This window comes from Pholcus phalangioides, unplaced genomic scaffold (assembly GCF_987345545.1).
Source record: "Pholcus phalangioides strain wild (caught in Gottingen) unplaced genomic scaffold, Ppha-v1.0 ptg000011l_1, whole genome shotgun sequence".
In the NCBI taxonomy this organism is placed as follows: Eukaryota; Metazoa; Arthropoda; class Arachnida; order Araneae; family Pholcidae; genus Pholcus; species Pholcus phalangioides.
The window spans coordinates 21,235,350-21,255,369 of NW_028301604.1; the positions used below are offsets into that span (position 1 = coordinate 21,235,350).

The 20,020-nt window shown below is 33.3% G+C and overlaps 1 protein-coding gene across 5 annotated transcripts in view; it reads left to right on the forward strand.

The window, feature by feature from the left end:
* LanB1 (laminin subunit beta-1) overlaps window positions 1-20,020 on the forward strand; it is a 169,827-nt gene that overhangs the window by 107,739 nt on the left and 42,068 nt on the right. For all 5 annotated transcript variants that reach the window (XM_089239267.1, XM_089239264.1, XM_089239265.1 and 2 more), the window contains 5 exons: window positions 1,229-1,463; window positions 5,687-5,850; window positions 9,167-9,391; window positions 12,903-13,102; window positions 19,543-19,639. In XM_089239267.1, the coding sequence (XP_089095393.1) occupies window positions 1,229-1,463; window positions 5,687-5,850; window positions 9,167-9,391; window positions 12,903-13,102; window positions 19,543-19,639 (921 nt within the window). The remainder of the gene's footprint in view (window positions 1-1,228; window positions 1,464-5,686; window positions 5,851-9,166; window positions 9,392-12,902; window positions 13,103-19,542; window positions 19,640-20,020) is intronic.

The following is a 20,020-nucleotide window of genomic DNA, read 5'->3' on the forward strand; positions in this document are numbered from 1 at the left end:
AGTCTCAAAATTAATGAACAGAAATAATTTCAAAATTAGTGAACAGAAATAATCTCAAAATTAATGAACAGAAATAATTTCGGAATTGCTGAAAGAAATAATATTGATGTATTGAAAGAAATAATTTCAGAATTGCTGCTGAAAGAAATAATATTGATGTATTGAAAGAAATAATTGCAGAATTAATGAAATAATAATGTATGACAATTATCGCAAGTAATTTCAGAATTAGCAAATGAAATAATTGATCAAAAATGAACTTCAAGATTGATAAAATAAATAATTTCAGAACAAATAAAAATCTTCAATTACTTGAGGGCCCTTGTTTTTAATCTGGGCTGCGTTTGACCCATCAGAAAAGACACCAATGCACATTACATTAAGTTCTTGGGAATGTATTCTATCATACATTCATGAATACTGCCATATGACTTTGACTTGGTGTGATGGCCTGTGAACTTCATGGAAAATTAGAATTTGGCCACACAATGTCTGAAAGCTTGAAAACCCCTGCCTTAAAGGAAATTATTATTGTCTTACAGAAATTATGTTTACTTCAATGATAGAAATTAATATTGTAAAAAATTTACTTCAAGTCAAAGCACATCCTTAATCAAATTCATCTTTACATATTTTTTAATCTTGTCATTATATTTAATGTTGAGAATTTAATATTTCAATATATTTAGTAAAACCAAGCAGCCTATAAGACTGTAAGGGTTTGTTGAAATTAAATATTAATAAATAAATAAGAATTTTTAATAAAAATTACATGGGCATGAACTGTTTTGTAATTAAATTAGTGATTTTCTAGATTTATCTTGAAATCTCAAACCAATATCAATAGAGTGCAATTAAAAAAAGTTATTCACAAAAATGTCATGAAAAAAGTAAAAAATAATTTTTTTAAACCTTCAGAGTTGCCTAGACTTACAATGGTCAAGAATATTCATTTCTGCACATATTCATTGCATTATTACTCACTGTCACACAAAAGTGAATAATGATATAACATTTAATACATTGCTTTCATATGCTCAAAAAACAAGTTTAAGTTACTGTGCATGTGTGGCCCTATTAGATTTTCTTTTCTAATAGCCAAATAGCCCTCATTTTTCTGAAATGCTCCTTGTATTTTAGTAACGTAGTAAGTTAACTTCAGTGACTATTGTAAATACTAATTTCTACATAATTTCTTTTTTTTCTTCATTATATTAATTTTTTTCAGCTTGTGATTGTAATAGTGTTGGTGCTTCAGATAATTTTTGTGATGCACAAACTGGTCAGTGTAAATGTAGGAAGAAAAACACGTATGGTTTGCAATGTGACAAATGTGAACCAGGGTTCTGGAACTTCCCAAATTGCCAGCGGTGTGACTGCAATGGCCATGCAGATACCTGCGATTCTAGAACTGGATATTGCATTTCCTGCAAAGATTTTACTGCTGGACCAAAGTGTGATAGGCATGTATAATTTTGCATATATATTACATACAAATTTATCCTTTTATTTTACACAAATCTTCCACAAAGCAAAAACAAGCCAAAAACTACAACGTACATCACAGAATAATCAGTGCTGCTGCAGAACAATCTTGGGAAGAATGTGTTAAGAAAATAAGGGAAAATAACTCTTCTGTGTAGTGAGCATTATTATGGGGATTTTTACTGCAGAATATTTTCAGTCAGCTGAGAGCTCATTGCAGAACAATGCAAAACATTCTATTTTGGGATAAAATCTTGCTGATTCGGTTATAAAGGCTTCTCTCATTTAGAACTAGCCAGAATATAAATGGATTCTAAAATTCACATGCATTAAAAAAAAGTTTTTGAAAAAATCATTAAAAGAAAAATGAATATAGAGGGGGATATATATTTTGAAACTGCTTAGTTGTCTTGAAAATTCTAAAAAATTTTCTGGTGAGTTATTGAGCAAAGGAAAAATAAAGGTTTGAATTCTATCTTAAAAATTTTCTGTTTTTTCAACACAACTTCAAGTTCTTTTTAGGTTACTTACAAAATTCTGTCTTTGTAGACTTCAGTTGGTTGAGAGGCATAAAAGTTATCTGTATGACTTTCAACTGCATCTACATCAGTGAATGATTCTGCCACTGTGATGGTCGAGTGGTCTGAGTGACAGACTCACCTGGGTTCGAACCCCACTGTCAGTAACCACAGTGGTGGTTGGCTGAAGTTGGTTTTCTGTGGTTTCCAACTTCGAGGTGCGAATGCAACCTGATCTCCCCATTAAAAGTATCGCCACAGAGAGCAACAGACCTACAACGGTACAAATATTCAATCACTGCACTTCACTCACAATTTGGAATATGGATGGGAACACAAAAAGATTCACACAAAACACTATATACATACTCACCCTCAGACTGTTGGGTACACACACTTATATTTCTGGCACAACTCAATCGATAGGTAGTTAATTGCCTATGGCAATGGACCAGAGTTGTGCTTGGTTTGAAGGAAAGAAGTTAAATGATTCTCCACTAAAGGAGCTTTGAAGGAGCCAAGCAAATGAAAGTGAGATATTATGATGGCTTGTCAGTATCATGAATATGATAAACATCACAGATTAAACTACAGTGGAATTGCTATACAACAATACTCAAGGAACCAGAGAAATGTATCATTATAGATGTAATATATTAACACTATGGAAAGTGTAGTGGAATCAGTGGTTTCTCTAACCACCAAATCAAATTGATTAGTGGATCATAGTTTTAGGCATGTTTGGAATCTCTGCAAAGTTTTGAGTGGTTAGTTATTTTTCTGTCCTCCAGTTTCCACCTCTATGACATCATTATTTTCTGCAACCAGATAATCCCTTCCAATATTCATCTTCTAGACTGAAATAATAAAATTTTAAATTTTATAAAATCATTAAACTGTTCATTCACAAAAGCATTACCTCTATAGACTTCATAAATCTTCAAGTTTAAGCAAAACTACTTCCATTTTTGTTTCAAATGATAATTTCAAGAGCCTTAAAGAACTTCTGATTACACGTTGAACAGCCTGTAAAAATATTCAAAATATGACAGAAACCAGACTAGACACCTCAGTTGAATTTCAACTATTCCATGTTGCTACAAAATGTTTATTTCAATCTGATAAAAAGGAAAACATCAGGAACTGTAACATGTGCCTATAAAAAATGCTAAGAATTTTCAGAACGACCTGATATTTATTGCTTTGGACATAAGAGTAGTCATGATTAAAATTTCACTTTGAATTTCCTGTGAATGAAAAAATAATGGACCAAAAGTTTCCAAATTCAAAAACAGTATAGAGGAGATCACACATGAAATTTTCTGTTCTAAAAAAAGAAAGGAAATCATTTAACAAGTCCACACCAGAAAGGAAATAGCGCTGTTTGATAAATTCACTGTGATTACATTGGTTTCTATAGAAATTAGCAACCTGTGAATATTCAAGAGTAATGCGTTTTGTTTTATGAAAATTTGAATGATATGCACCTACATCACATGGTTTTTATTGCATAAAACATTACAATTTAGTTGTAGCCACACTTCAAAGTGGCAGACCAGTTACCAGTTCCTTCACAAAAAGCCTGGACTTTAGACATTTGCCATAACATATGCAGGTTGTGAAGTCAAACACTTATACACCCTTTATCTTTTGAAATGTTGATTATAGAAACAGACTTTTCATTTGAAAAAGCATCCAAATACTGTGCCTATTTTAGATATTTCATTTATTTCAGTAGGGCTGTACATGTACTGAGATACAAATTTTGATTTTTATATTGTCCTCTGGCTTTCAATTGGAAAGTTGTTGCCCCTGGTCTCTACTGAGCCCAAAAAAAGTTGCATGTTTCTAAGAGCAATATTAGCTAAAAGATTTGAATTAAAAAATTGCTTAAAGTGAGGGGAAAAACAGCACATATTATAGGATAAACTTGAGGGAGAAAAAAATCAGTGCAAAATTCCATAAGATTCTTCAAAGATGCAGTTTATTAAAACTTCTCAAATTGTGAGACATCCCTTTTACTTTTCATCTCAGCGAGTATTTCACTGATTCATAATCCTTTGTATTGTTAGTTGTGGGTATTTCCTGATATAAAGTCTCTGCAATTAGCCAAATATTGTCATATTTATTAGAATCAGACACTTTAAGAAGTTAAGAACAGGAGACAGAATAAGATTTGGTGGTGCTGCGAAATTCGCACGGATACAGAATCAAGTTCATCATCTTTTATTTTGCTGCTGCATAGATGGAAATAAAAAATATGTTGTTTTCTATACAAAAAATTATTTAGCAATGGAACCCATTCCTGGAAGATACAGAACTTGAAATGGAATTTCTTGGTCTTAGAACTTGAAAAGAAATTCGCAGTTTGCTGGTAAACATTGTTGCAGTAATAATTCTCGTATGAGAACAAAATATAAGTTGTGTGTGTTAAATGAACGTTTTATATAAAGATCCATCGTAAATATTTGTTCAGTGCTTATGGAAATTTTTCTGAAAGATTGTTGCATAAATGTTTCTGAAAGTGAAAAAATTACAAGAAAAATTTGAAATATTGCAAAGGTTATCTTCATTGCTGTGGTCTCGCATTATTACATCATCCAAGATTACAGTCAGATATATCAAGAACCAAAACCTTAAAATTCAATCAGCCATTGCTGTAGCTATACCTGCCACTATATAGCCCTGGATCCTCATTCCCCTTATGTAGAAAGTGCTGGTTTTTCTATGGGTGTGAAAAAATATCTGTAAATTATGCAATATGCAGCATACAGTAACCGTCAGTAAATATGCAAATCTGTGAGCATTTGAGGGAAGAATAAGTCACATCTTCCAGTATTTTGTCTGAATAAATGAAGCTTGGAGACTATGAAACAGTATTTCATTCCATAAGTAAGAAGGCACCTTGACAGTAAAGACATGTTATTCAAAGTTCTTTGCATACTGGATAACTCCCATTAAAACTATGGCACTGAAGTCCTCTATATGCCTCCTAACTCAACATCTACCACTTGGCTGCTTGATCAGGGGTTATGCAAAAATTTATGGCTCATTATACAAATGACACATTGTTCAATGATGACTGTGCAGGCTATTGTAGAAGATGCAATGGATGCTCCCTTCTACTTCTGCCATACAAAGCGTAAACAAGATGCCTAAAAGTGAATGTTCATGGTTTCGGTTATTCACAGATTTTCTGTGTTTGTGGCAACTCCTGGAATGTAACCCCCATGAATACTGAGGGACAAGGAAAACTGTATATATTTGATTGCAATTGTTATTTTAGATACACATAATAGTTATAATAAACTTAAAAAAACATCCATTTAAAATCTTATTTGAAAAGAAAACAAACAATACGCACAGAACAGCTATGAAATTGCATCCATTAAATTAGAAGACTGTAGAATCAGTATCTATTACATCACGGGTTTGCTGATATACTATTTATACTGATCGGATACTTTCTATAATTGTTTTTGTTGATCTTTTTAGAAACTTTTTATCAGAACAAATGTTATATTTTTTAGAATTATTGATTTTATCTCATAAATATGAGTCAAACGGTTAGATTTATTTTCAACTTTGAGTGTTGTGTAACAATCTTTCGACACTAGATTTTTTTAACTCTCTTAATGGACTTATTTTTCACTCAAAAAATAATGGATTTTGCCATTTTTTAGATGTGATATTGGTTATTATGGTGATCCCCGCATCGGAATTGGAATTCCCTGCCGTCCATGCCCTTGTCCGGGAACAGCTGAAAGTAATCTCAGTCATGCTCAATCTTGTGAACTTGATCCCAGGACAAAGAACGTCATATGTTTGTGTGATGTTGGATATGCTGGTAAAATATATTTAATCATTTTTAAATTCATGTTTCTTATATATGTTTTATTTATGCTGTTTGAAGACTAAGAACTCAAAATTTCTTTTTAAGAAATTCATTGTGACCTACTCTCTATGCCCATGCCCAGTGGACCAAATGTGGCCTGCCACCTCAAACCTAATTTCGTAAACATGAACTAAGCGGCAAATTTATAGATTGCTCATGTGACTTTTGTCACAATTGCAGAGCATTTAAGCGGCCTGCGGCACATTTTTTTTAATCACTCAAGTAGGCCTGTGGCACATTCACAAACCGCTTAAGTGGCCTGCAACACAGTTGCAGAACACTTGGGTGGTCTGTGGCACATTAAGTTATCCCATGGCACAGTATTAGAACACTCAAGTGGCCCACAGTGCAGTTCTACACTACTCAAATTACCCTCAGCACATTCCCAGATTATTCAAGTGATCCGTGGCATAATTACAGATCACTTGAGTGACGCGCGGTGCAGTTCCAGAGCACTTGGGTGGCCCATGACAGATTTCTAGAGTACTTGAGCAGCCCAGACAACTTTCCAGATGACTTGAAGAATCCGCGATGCACCGATTTTCGTAACATTTGATCATTTTTGTCGCACCACAGTCATTTTCTGCACACGAGTGCTAATTAGACCGGGACCTACAATTTATTGAAGAATCCGAATGGCAGCCTTGCTTTTTTTACACTCATCAAGAGGTTGGTGCGTTAACCCCTTGATGAGGGAGCCCCTACGGTAGCAATCTTTTTCTGCGGTCATATTGCTGTTTCTGTTGTACCCCTGTATCAGGAAATTTTTCTGACAAGGACGAACCGGGTATCAAACTCGTGACACATCTGAACATCCTTTGGTACTTTAGGCGAGCATCTTATCGACTGGGCTACCACACCCCCCGGTTTTCGTAACATTCCTGGATTCTTATTTTTACCTCCTTAGTTGGCAGACAACACAATGAAAATAGAAAACTATTTTCTTTCACCAATGATGTTTATTTACACTAAAAATTTTCATTCAACGATTAATTTTGACAACAGTTAATTGTCCAAAACGTCTTAAAATAAATTTTAAATTACAGATAACATGTGATTGTGTGTGTATTAGGTGGATCTCACCATACATAGTCAGTTCACAGCGCCAGTCAGTCCGGACTATCCAACGAATTCACCGCAACGTCAATGGACTCAGGACGACACAAGTCCATCAATAAGCATTTAGAGGATGAGGAGATAACCAAGATGTCTGGAAACAGATTCATCAACCAATAGCAGACCACAGCATTATTGCATGAGATCGACGATCACCTTGTTCACGCAAAAGCAAACACTCCAGGAGCACAGGCTGACATTTACACATCAAGCAAATTCACATAGCATCACTGATACGCAGAACCGTGTTAAGGCATGGGCCCACCCGGGCACGGCCCGGGGACCTTAAGCGAAGAAGGGCTTCACAAAAATGAGATCTGGTTGAAATTTTCGAGAATTTGTTTGGTAGGGCCTCAAAAAAATCAATTGGCCCAGGGGTCCATGATACTCTTAAGACGGAGTTTGTCCCTGCTGATGCAATAACCTTGTAGGATTTAGGTCATTTTTGCAACAAGCTTAAATGATAGACGGTTAGATACAATTTTTTAAATGCACGGCCCAGCCAGCAAAGATGACAAGTGCCCAAGGCACAAACTATTCTCACTATAGCATTATTTTTTAGGGTAAACTCTGCAAGAGTACTAGATGTAAGCAGCGGTCTGTGTATAGGGAGGAGACTATGAATCAAATTTAAATCTGAATAATATTTCTCTAAATAAAATATTTCGTACAATGTTCCATTCAAATAGAGTTCGTTATCAAAATGATTTTTGCTTTAATCTCAACAAATTACATATGCTTAAAATATTAATGTTTATACAGCAAAACCACTCTTGGTTTGAAATCAAAACTGTATCAAACCCTGAAAGCAGAGTGGGAATTTCCTATCACATTCACAAACCCAAGAAAATCATTTTCCAAAAGCAGTTTCATTATTTCGCCTCCAGAAACTACAATAACCCAAACTGTGATTAAAAAATTACAAAAATTTAAACTCCTTTAGGGAAGCCATTATCCACTATATAAATAACAAATAACATACAACTTCTATACTTTAAATGGAAAATAATTAGCTTCAGAAACAATTTTAAAATTATAATAAGGTTGAAATTGACACCTAATTGGATTGATTGTGAAAAACATGTTTAAGGCTACATTATTCACTCTGATTTATGTGTGTGTTTGCCACTAACATAAATATTATATATAGTTTGCCTTGGATGGATTGCACTGATCCCTTAGGCGCAACAAAAGTGGGCCATGTATGTTGTTCACGTATGTTCGTATATGTGTCATGTTGTATTTAATTTTTGTATACGTTATGTGTTTTTGTATTGTATATACGTGTGTGTATGTATGTTAATAAAATTTCAGATTCAGTTGGTTCTTTCTGTGGAAAATGATTAACACAATTTAAAAAATTTTAGCATTTATGTAATAGTTGTAATTGTGATTGTTCCTTATTGTTATTTGCATTTTATTTATGTGAAGCTGTGTGGCAATGCTGTCCTTATCCACACTTAATCTCTGTGTGACTGTGTGTTTTAGTCTCTGATGTTTTCGCTAGAACTGAACCACTTAAACTTGAAACATTCATCTGAAATAAATTGTTTAATTTAGTGTTAAGGGAATGGTTTTCAAACTATACTTTCGTTATCCTTTTGTTAAGGCTGGAGAATTTCAAACCACCCCCACATTTTCAATGAGACTTACTGAAACCTATGTTGGTTTATAATTTATGTTTCCATAATTTTGATTGGACTTTTGAAAACTTGGAAAAGAAATGTAAATTGAATTAATAAACTTTTTTTAACCGATCGACATGAATGATTTTTTTTTGCTATTGATTTTATAAAAAAATACAGTATTATGATTGCAAAATAAGAAATAATTCCTGTGCAATATTGAGAATATTATTATTGTAGCTACTTTATTAAATGAATTGTGTTAAACAAATTTAATCTTTCAAAAGCAACATTTTGTAGACTTATATTTTTTAGACAACATATTTTTAAGCCATTTAATACTATTATAAAACTTCACTTTGTGTATTACATATTTTTTTAATGTGCAATAATTTTTGATTGTGAAAATCATAATTAATTCTTCAAAAATATTCAACAAGGGTTCTGGCGAAATAAGATAATATATGCAATATCTTGCTGCATAGTATTTTATTATTTTAATTTATATTTTTTGATGAAATATCTAGGAGAACGTTGTGATAGATGTGCAAACAACTATTTTGGTGAGCCAACAGTTCCTGGAGGAGAATGTTTAAAATGTGAATGCAACAACAATATTGATGAAACTCAACCTGGTAGCTGTGATCCTATAACAGGAGAATGCTTGAAATGCTTATACAATACAATAGGTGCCCACTGTGAATTTTGTGAGCCTGGATACTATGGTGATGCTACCAAACAACAGTGCTTAAGTAAGTGATGCATATACACATAGAGTGGTCATAATTAAAGTTTCACTTTGAATTGTCGAGTCTTCTAGAGATGTAGGACGGTTCGGCTAAGATACCAGAGGTATCTATGTTGAATTGACCATGGAAAATTTTATATAACAATGTTAATGAAGAGTAGAGAGAGGAAGGAGATGAAGTTCATTTTTAAGTTCGAACATAGGAACGAAAGATGACCAGCAGTCGTGAGCAAATCGGGTGGATTTATTTTGGATTGATTCGAGTTTGTCTATATTACTGGAGGTGTAGGGGTCCCAGATTTCAGCGGCATAGGAAAGAATGGGGAAGATATAAGTTTAGTAACAAAGTAGTCTGATATCCCAAGTGGAGTGTTTAAGGTTGGGGCAGAAGAAGAAAAGTTTGTTTAGCCACTTCTGGTAAACATAGTTAACATGTTTGTTCCAACGTAGGTCAGCTGAGATTGACACCAAGGTATTTGATTTGGGAAACTTGGGATAACGTTAAATTATTGATGGAGTATGAGTATTCAAGAGGAAGTAATTTACGAATAACTTTCATGTGAACCGTTTTTGAGATATTGGTTGGCATCTGCCATAAAAAATAGCAGTCTGCGATGGAAACCAGGTTATGTTGGAGAAGTTCTTGATCAGATTCATGGTGAGCAATACGGTAAATTACACAGTCATCAGCAAATAATCTAGTGGTGCAGTTGAGGGATTCTGGGAGGTCATTGATGTAAATTAAGAAAAGTAACGAGGAGAGGACAGATCATTGGGGGGTCCCAGACTTTACAGGAGTGGATGGGGAGTTATGATCATTAAAATGGGCAAACTGCTTACTATGTTTTAGGAAGGCCTCCACCCAATTAAGTAATTGTACATTGAAGCCAAAGTATGAGAGTTTAAGGAGAAGTTTATCATAGGGAACTTTATCAAAGAGGATTTAGAGAAATCTAGGAAAACGATATCAGTTTGTAGGTTTTTATCAATGGCTCCTGAGAGATCATGCATGAAGAGGGCCAATTGACAGGTAGAGAGAGATTGTCTAAAACTGTGTTAGTTGGGGGGGGGGGAAAGTCCAAAGTGGATACAGATTTTTTTGGCTACAATATGTTCGAAGATTTTACAGCAGGAGGAAGTGATTCTATTGGCCAATTGTTATTGTCTTATCGATTTGATCAGTCTGATTAAAATCTGACTAAAATTTTTATTAAAAGTTTATAGTTTGATTTATTTTGCAAAACCGATTAGAAGTCTTAAATTATGTTCTAGTGCATAGCATTTCAGATACATGACCCTATTTTGCATCAATGTTTCAATCAAATTTTTTGACATGTTGAGTCAATGAAAAATAGTAATTATTCAACTTTCAAATTCAGTTTGATGGAAGTTTTAGAAGACAAGACAAAAATTTATTGTCTCCACTGTGGGTAACAGTTTTTGTATTTGGGAAATACCAGCTTCCTCACCCTGGCTACAGTGCCATTTGGGAGCATTTTTCTATGGAAACAAGTAATAACATGAAGATTGAAATTAGTTGCGAAATTGGTGACTCTTAAAATAACCAATTTTTAAAATAATAAAACAACTAAATCCTGGATTTGACAAACATGTTCATCAGATCAAATTGATTCAAGCAGGTGACCTCATTTTCGTAATCCATTCCTATATCTAGAGAATAAGTATGTTGTTGAAATAAACAAAATATATTTTTATAGTGTCAATTAACATCATACAGTTACCGGGTGTTTCATGAAGGACTCCTAAATTTGAAAATAAAGAACTCGAAAACGGTGATAGATAGAAGCATGAAACCAGTGGTATGCTCAAAATTTTAGTTACAAATTGCGCCGATAGATAACGCTACAGGCGGCATTACCATAAGTAGGCTGTACATAGGCGGTAATGCAAGCAGCACTCATTGCATTCACATCAAAAGCGATTCAAAATGTTAACCTTTCACACAATACACATGTCGCAAACGAAGAATGAAATTGTCAGTGACTCTCTGTAGTGTGTCACCGGATATCGACACACAAGCTTGATAACATTCCTTAATGAGGCTTTTCGAATAGACGTCATAATCATCATCAGCATCACTTTGAGGTACAAGCACAGGATGACAGCAGTACAACAGTTTTCTGCCACATCATTTATTCATCATCATCACTTTGCCCAAGAATATTTAGAAGACACCAACGAATAAGGCAAATACACAAAAAATAATAAAAGTCCTAATGCATTTCAACACCAACGGGTGCCGTCTTCAGAGGAAAAATTTAACCACTATTTTTGCTGACCGAGTTTCCCATTCGGGTTGAATACCAAATCTCCACGCTCGGTTGCTCAGCGGAAGAACTACGTCTGTTCACTTCAAACGTCGTGGTCAGAATGAAGCTGTGAGCCTGCATGAGATACTAATGCAGCATCCTGATTGGACATTTGCGGAATAGTGCTATCCCATTGGTCCATTCGAATTTTCTTGTAATTCCCGCTCGAAATGAATTTAAGGCATGGTGTTGCGATCGGGCCGCAAATGTCAATCTTTTTTTCTTCTTGTATAGTTCCAAAACGAGTATAGCGATCATTTCAAAATATTTTGGGTACATCTACATTTTTTCTAAATATCCTTATTCTTTCACCCCAAAGGTAATCTCTTTCTAAATGACATAACCCAAAATGGACACATTATTTCGATACTTTTTAATTGAAAGTATGTTTCTATTAACCAATGGTTTAAAACATAGTTTCTCAAACTTTTTGTTCTACATCGTCTCCTTTCTTCAGAAATTTTTTTCTCTCTCATCGTCCCCCCCCCCCCACTCAAGCAAACCCATATGTTAAACCAGTAGCTTCTATCGCCCCGGACCATTCCATCACCCACCAGGGGGCGATAATGCCCACTTTGGGAAACACTGCTTTAAAAGATAAATGGTGTGTAAAAAGTTAACTTTACACCCTGTATACGAGAACAATATAGCTCGAATATTGAAAATAAAAAAAGTAGAAAAAAACAGAATTTTTAAATTTATTTTTTTATTTGCCTTTAAAAATTTGTTGTTTAACGAATTGATCAAGAAAAGCAAAGTCTGACTCCTTGTAGAATTTTTCCAAACTAAATTTGCTCATACAAAAATCATGATTTTTTATCTCCAACTTTGAATTATCCAAAAAAATTGAATGAAATAAGAAATTTTTCAATATTAAATCAGATAGAAAGCTCACGAGGAGTTCATAAAAGTTTGAATTAATCAAAATTCAAATTAACCAAGTTCTATTGTGTATACATATAAGACAAAAAATTTTCTTATTGTGGATGATTAATATATATATTTTAAATTTTCATGTTAATTTAATTGTTCTTATTGCTGTAATGTCACTTGGCTTTATTGAATTATAATTATTTTTGTGTGGCACTTGTATATTCTTCACCTTTGTCTACAATTTTTTCTATATATATTCACAAATTTTTTCATATGTATTTTCAACTCATTTTATTATTTCTTTTATGCCAGGATGTGTGTGTAATACACTGGGTACTGACAGCTCTGCTGGGGCATGTGATGCAACTACAGGACAGTGCCCATGTTTACCAAATGTTGTTGGTCTATCATGTGATCGCTGTGTACCAAATCATTGGAATATTTCCAGCAGAAAAGGGTGCGAACCTTGTCTTTGTGATCCAGTTGGTTCATATTCAACTGAGTGTAATGAGGTTGGTGAAAATATAAGTTAATAAAAGCTACTAAAAATTTTAAGGCTTTTCAGTTAAATCTTATTCTTTATCAATCAAGTTTTACTTAAAATGCTGCAGAATATAGTGAAACTTTGCTATATAGTGAACTGGGCACCACCAGATTCTATCACCACAATACTATCAGCACATTGCCCTGAAGGGCATGGTTGTGTCTCAAAAATTTCCATAAATTTCTGCTGAAAAGTCATCAGCACATTTGAGAGAAATACATGTTGGGAAACAGGGCACATATCCAATTCAGCAATCTTTTCTATCAGGCAATTCTATCCAATTCAACAAGTTGCCTTCAATTCCAATCTCATATAAGCTCTTCAACAATTAACATGGTGGACCCAATTGAATGCCTTCTGGAAATCAAGATAGACAACATCAGTATCTTTTCCTTTCCCCCAAGCCTTAGTCATATGATCATAAAAGTAAAGGAGATTTGTTACACATGACTATCCCTTCCTGAACCCATGCTGATTTTCTGCCAAAACATTATTACTCTCCCTCCAAGGTAACTCGTGAAAATCGAGATTCACGAGTTGTCTTGCAATGATAATTTCGAGTATTTTACAGAAGAGCCAGTCAAACTCATCTGTGATAATTTGAGACAGTTTTCCTGTGACCCTTTTAAAAAATAGGGACTAAATTAATGAGTTTCCAATCCGTGGGACAATATCCTCTGCAACATTACTCCTGTAAATCTATGTAACAGCAAAAACAGTTCTTTAGCTTATCCCTAAGGAACTGGGATAAATGTTATCTAATTTGTGTTTGCTAGCAGGTAAAATCCTGAGAAGCTGAAGTACTTCCTCATTTTTAATTAAAATTCCATTGAATTCCTTATCAACCCATGGTTTGACCCTACTTGAAACATCACTGTCCTTGTTATAATCTAATGCAAAAATATCATTAAATGCCCTTCATTTATCTTTATTGCCATCTACCCTAGAACCTCCATTGAATAATGCAGGGATTCTTAACCTTTTTTAGCCGTGCCCCAAAACTAACAACAGGATAGACTTCACAACCCATCCTCTACTTTTAATTTGAAAATTCTTGTTAAATCTTGTTTTGATTAACAAAATGTTTAGTGAGACCAGTCAGTGGCTTATTAACAGTTGAGTCAACAGGCTTGAGCCCAGGACCCTAAATCAAACAGAAGCCCCAAATTGTGTGTTTAAAAAGCTTTTACTAGTTCTGAAGTTATTTCTTTCATTAATTCTGGAATTATTTCTCTCATTATTCTTCCATTATATTTTCCATTAATTTTGGAACTATATTTCTCTCACCTATTAAAATTCACATCAATTTGAATGTTCATCAATATTTTTTCCATTGTGATCATATTTTCACATAGATATTTTCCCAGCATTCTATAGTAACCGTATGTGTTTTTGAATGCAGACTTTTCCTGAAAAATATCATTTACAAAATCATGGTTCAAGAGGACCCCAAAAATGTCTGGATCCTACGTGACCGAGACCATTAAGATGCCCATGAAACCCCCCCCCCCCAGTAGCGCATCTAATATATTTATAACTGGCTTGTAGCTGGATTTTGTGTTATTTATCGTAGGACTTCCTATGACCAAACTTTGGGTTGTGACTCATAGGTCGCCCCTGGAATAGTGGATCCACAGCTTCCATTCTTCTTGCTGATGCATAGGGGAAAGATTCATATTGCAAAGGGGATATGTGTCTGTGCTGTGCACATGAGAAAATGCAGAGTCTCAGCACAAAATTACAATTTATAGACAAACAGTCTATATCAGTCTTCTTCACTAACTCATTTTGCCCTACTGAAAGTCTGATGTTAAAAGTTCTCAATCCGGGTATTGTTTTACACGAGTATGTCTGGGAGTCATTGTTTAGGTATTTCCTCTTTGTTTGTTTGAATTGTTCTACAAAATAATGCTTGATATACTGGTAAATTATATCACGGAAAAAAAATTGTTAATAAATACTGTAATGTGTGTTTTTTCTTCTTCTTTCAAACATTGCTTGGCATTGCACATAGGCTAATGTTAAACTCCTTGATATCCTTTACTATGATAACTATCCCCCCCCCCCCATAATGACATCTTTTTAAATCTCGCTCTAAAATTGCTTTCAATTTTATTTTTAAGTTCTTTATCTGTTTTCATTTTCCCAAGGGTATCTAATAAGGGTATTCGCACCATCTGATCACTGTGAGTGTTAATAAAATTGTAGGTATTGCTACTTTCTGTACACAAATGTGCAATACAGTAAACCCTTTCACAGTGGTGAAACATTAAATGAATTTTATTAATCAACTAATGAATTACAATTTTATTTGAGGTGAATAAACACTTTATAATATACTAATAAGGAACTTTTCATAAACTGATTTAAAAATAGGTGCAGTAAAATCACTTGCAAAACACCTTGCTTCTCCATAGTAATTAGAGATTAAATATGGTAATTAAAAATAACTTTTGTGCAATTTTAACCATTTACGGCTTTATTGATTTCATTATTATCCAAAAATTCTGCAAGGTCCATATTATCTGAGGTTTCAATTCAGGGTTGGATTTTTGATGTCACGACATGACAAGTGTCAAAAATTGGTTTAAACTACCAAAAACTTACTGCTTTTGGATAATGTTTTGAACACAATAGGTATATAAAATGATGAGATACTTTTATTGCATTGTTTTATTTTTAAACATAAGTTTATTAGAATAATTAAAACAAAATATTAATTATAATTTGCAATTTTGAATTTTTCAACATAAAAAAGTTTAGAACATATAAAATATAATTTTATGGTTTATTTATCCAAACTACTCATTACCTGTTTTCAATTTGCTAAGCAAAATAGAGCTGTTTATTCAAAATATGTGTGATGGGGCATCAGGGTTAAGTTTTTACTTCAAAAACCAACTCAGTATTAAAACAGTCAAAATCTTGTTGTCAAATACTTTTTTTAACCTGATATAGATATGTTAAATTGCAAAAAACTTACTTTTATCTTAGATTAAGTTGTATAAATCCAAAATTTTAAAGAGTATATTCAATCAACCCAGAGCTGGCAGAACTTGATACCCTAAGCGTTTGTTTTGCACATTCAGGTACAGCTTCAATTGGAAAACTATTGCACTATATAAATGCAAGTAAATATACCATATCATAGTCAAAATTAGTTATTCCTACTTTTGCACTACGAATGAGTTATAGGAGTTGTTCTTAAGCATCATATACAATCAGCACTTCTAAATTAAAGGACATTTTAGTCCTAAAATTTAGTATTTTGATTGCTTGATATATTCTAATGTTATTACACAATAAGGGTATTTATTGTTTTAAGTATCAGTGATTATCTTATCTCAGTGATAATTTAATAACATAAATCAGCATTACATACATGGTATAAAAGAATTTTTTAAACACCTATCTGTTATAAAAGGAGTACAGCAGATGTTTATATCTATACATATATATAAGCAGTTAAAAAAATTTTGGAAGACCAAGAATCATCTTGAATTGAAGAATATCAAATCATTCCATAGTTTTTCCTTCAGCATTTATGCTATGCTTTATTCAAGTTGTATATTTTATAAGAAAAAAAAGGTATATTGTCAAAAATAATTCTGCAAATAGGACAAAATTATTTTACAAGCATATTAAGTATTTATTCTTTATATAACATAATCATCATGGGCAGAGTGTGTAGCATCAAAAGTTGAGTCAACTGTTCTAATGTATATATGAATTCACATCATAATCATCGTGCCCCCCCCCCCCAGACTTCCAAGTCTATCTCCTATCTCCACCTATGAACATAATGCTTAACATTATATGCAATTAACTTGTGTATTTCCGATGGGAATTTTTATATAGAAAAGCAATATTTGAGATTTTTGACATGACAGTTTAAATGTTCAAAAACTGCCATGTGTTAGAAATCTGCCAACCCTGTTTCAGTTATCTGAGTGAAGTTCAGTCCACATTAGAAAATGTTAGGAAGATTTTATAGATCAGATTTCCTAGAATCACAGGAAATATGAAAAGTACAAGTAATATGTGAATTTTGTCCTCTGAAGGGGCCCCCATTTATTTTATCACTGGTCCCCACATCTGGTAAAGGCAGTTCTGAACTAACAAAATCCAAAACGACTGGTTTCAGGGCCAATCAACTGAGAGTTTATATGAGGGAGAACAAATTGAGAGTTCCACATCTTTACTGTGCTTTTCAGCCTTATGCCGTTCCACCAAACCATGAAAAGCTACTTTGAAGCTCTACTGAAGGAAAATGATGGAAAAGCAACAGAGAATGACAACCTTACAATGGTTTCAGCACTTGTCAGCAACGCTCCTTTTTTTTACTGTGGAAACTCTTGGTAACAGACATTTGTGGGACAGAAATTTTTGTCCACTAAATGAGTGTCCATTAATAGGTGGTTTAGCCAGGGTTGGGTTTTTGATGTCAAAATCGGTTTTTTGACACGATAAGCATCAAAAACTGGTTTAAGCCATCAAAAACCTAAATGAATGCTGTTGGATAATATTCTGACCATAATAGGTATATAACATGATGAGAAACTTGTTTTTGTACATTAAATTTTATTTTTAAACATTAACTTATTACAATAATTAAAACATATTAGTTACAATTTGCAATTTTAAATTTTTTGACATACCAAAAATCTAGAACAGACAATGTATAATTTTAGGGTCCATTTTTTTTAATCTAAACTACTGATTACCAGTGTTCAATTTACTAAGCGAAATAGAACTGTTTATTCTAAATATATGCGATAGAAACATGTTGGGGTAAATCGAGAAGCTATCCATACTTAGAATAAGACAACCATAACTATTCTTTATGGGCATTGTATAATATTTTATCATGTGTATATATTGTTTACAATTTTTGTTAATTGCATTTTTAATTGGGTTACTATATTTTTGAAATATATGACATACATATTTTTATGGGCATCTTTTTCTCAGCCACCTCGTTGGGCATTTTGCCTGCTGTGGCAATGTATGTGTATTTGTATTTGTATTAGAATATTACGGTTAGGTTTTTGACCTCGGAAACTAGCTCAGTATTAAAACAGTCAAAAACTTATTGTCAATGGTGTCAAATGGTTTTGTTGTTTGTTTTTTTTAACCTGATGGATAGATATGTTAAATAACAAAACACTTATTTTTTTATGTAGGTTAACATGTTTTTTCTATTTTGAATTGTAACTACTGAGAAAAATTACCTGTTTTGTCATTTTAAATTTTCTGATGTGTCCAAAATTTCATTACAAATAAACTTTTTTTGTGCAGTACCTGTTAATACACCAAACGCATTTGTTTTCACCTAAAAATTTCATGGCATAGGCTGTATAAATCTAGATTTTTAAAAAGTATTTTCAATCAAAGCAGAGCTGGCAGGATTTAATACCCAAAGCATTGTTTTGCACATTTAGATACATCTTCAATTGAAAAACCATTGCATTATGAGTGCTAGTAAATATACCGTACCATATCATAGGCAAACTTACCCATTCTTACTTTTGCACTAAGAATAAGTTATAGGAATTTTGTAAGCATCATATATAAAAGCCAGCACTGCCAAATTGAAGGACATTTTAGTTATACAATTTAGTATTTTGATTGTTAGATATATTCTAATATTATGCATTATAAGAGTATTATTTTAAGTATCAGTGATTATCTAGAGAATTTAATAACAGAAATCAGCATTTTTAAAAAAAGGGAAAGCAGGGGCAGTTGAATTTTCTCTCTTTCCAAAATATATCTTCGCGTCAGCCAGCTATTAAAAACTTTCGTATGGATAGCGGAGAATGACATCATCCTCAGATAAGTCGCCATCTGGTGGCATTGTCAGCATTTGTGAGCTTTATCCTGAGTTAGGTCCAACTGTCCATGTACGGTCCTGTTCAATGCACACGAGCTCCAAGGAAACATTGAGATATTTGTTGCCTTTGTAATCTAGTGGTCTAGGGCATTCACCCAGAAAGTGAAAGGACATGCGATCGATTTCCAGCCGGGGCAGTTGAATTTTCTCTCTTTCCAAAATATATCTTTGAATCAGCCAGCTGTTAAAAAACCTTTGTAAGGGAGAAAATCCCTATAGTTTCACTTTTGTTATTGAAAAATCCCTATTTTGTTTTACAGAAATCCCTTTTATATTTATTTTTGTAAATAATTTGGATCAGCGCAAAAATCTCCCTATTCTCATTCTCCAAAGGCAATTATGCTGAAAATTAAGGTTTCAAGAGTTAAGTAATATGTAGTTGTGGCTTGTGTGGCTTTCACTGTGATATGTATATGTGCAAAAAATAATTGCGATAGAATATTTTTTCATTGGGGGTGGGGGTAGGGGATAACACTTTTATGATGCATTTAAAATTTTTCTATTTTCTTTTTCAGTTTGATGGAAAATGCTCTTGTCAGCCTGGACGAGGTGGGGAACGCTGCAATGAATGTCAAGCAAACTATTGGGGTGATCCACATGTTCAGTGTTACCGTGAGTTTCACTTTATATGGTTATGTAATTGGCTTTTATTGCTAAATACTAACAACTGAATAATGTTATGCTCATTAGTTTCTAATAATTTCTAATTGATTGGGAATTTTTATTTTACATACTTCTTATTACTTAACAGTGTTTAATACAAATCCACACATCGATTTGTAATAATAAAGTGCATTCTGCTCAATGTGATCACATTGGGACTCTGAGTTTCTGATACAATAACCGATTGATAACTATACCTGAAAGAAACCTAGCAGCACATATTATGACCAAGTGATAAGGATAACTAATAGGGGAAAAATAAGTCCTATTCAACATTAGCTTCAAAATTTGCAAAAAAAAAAAAATTGACAGCAAAAAATTATAATGTAA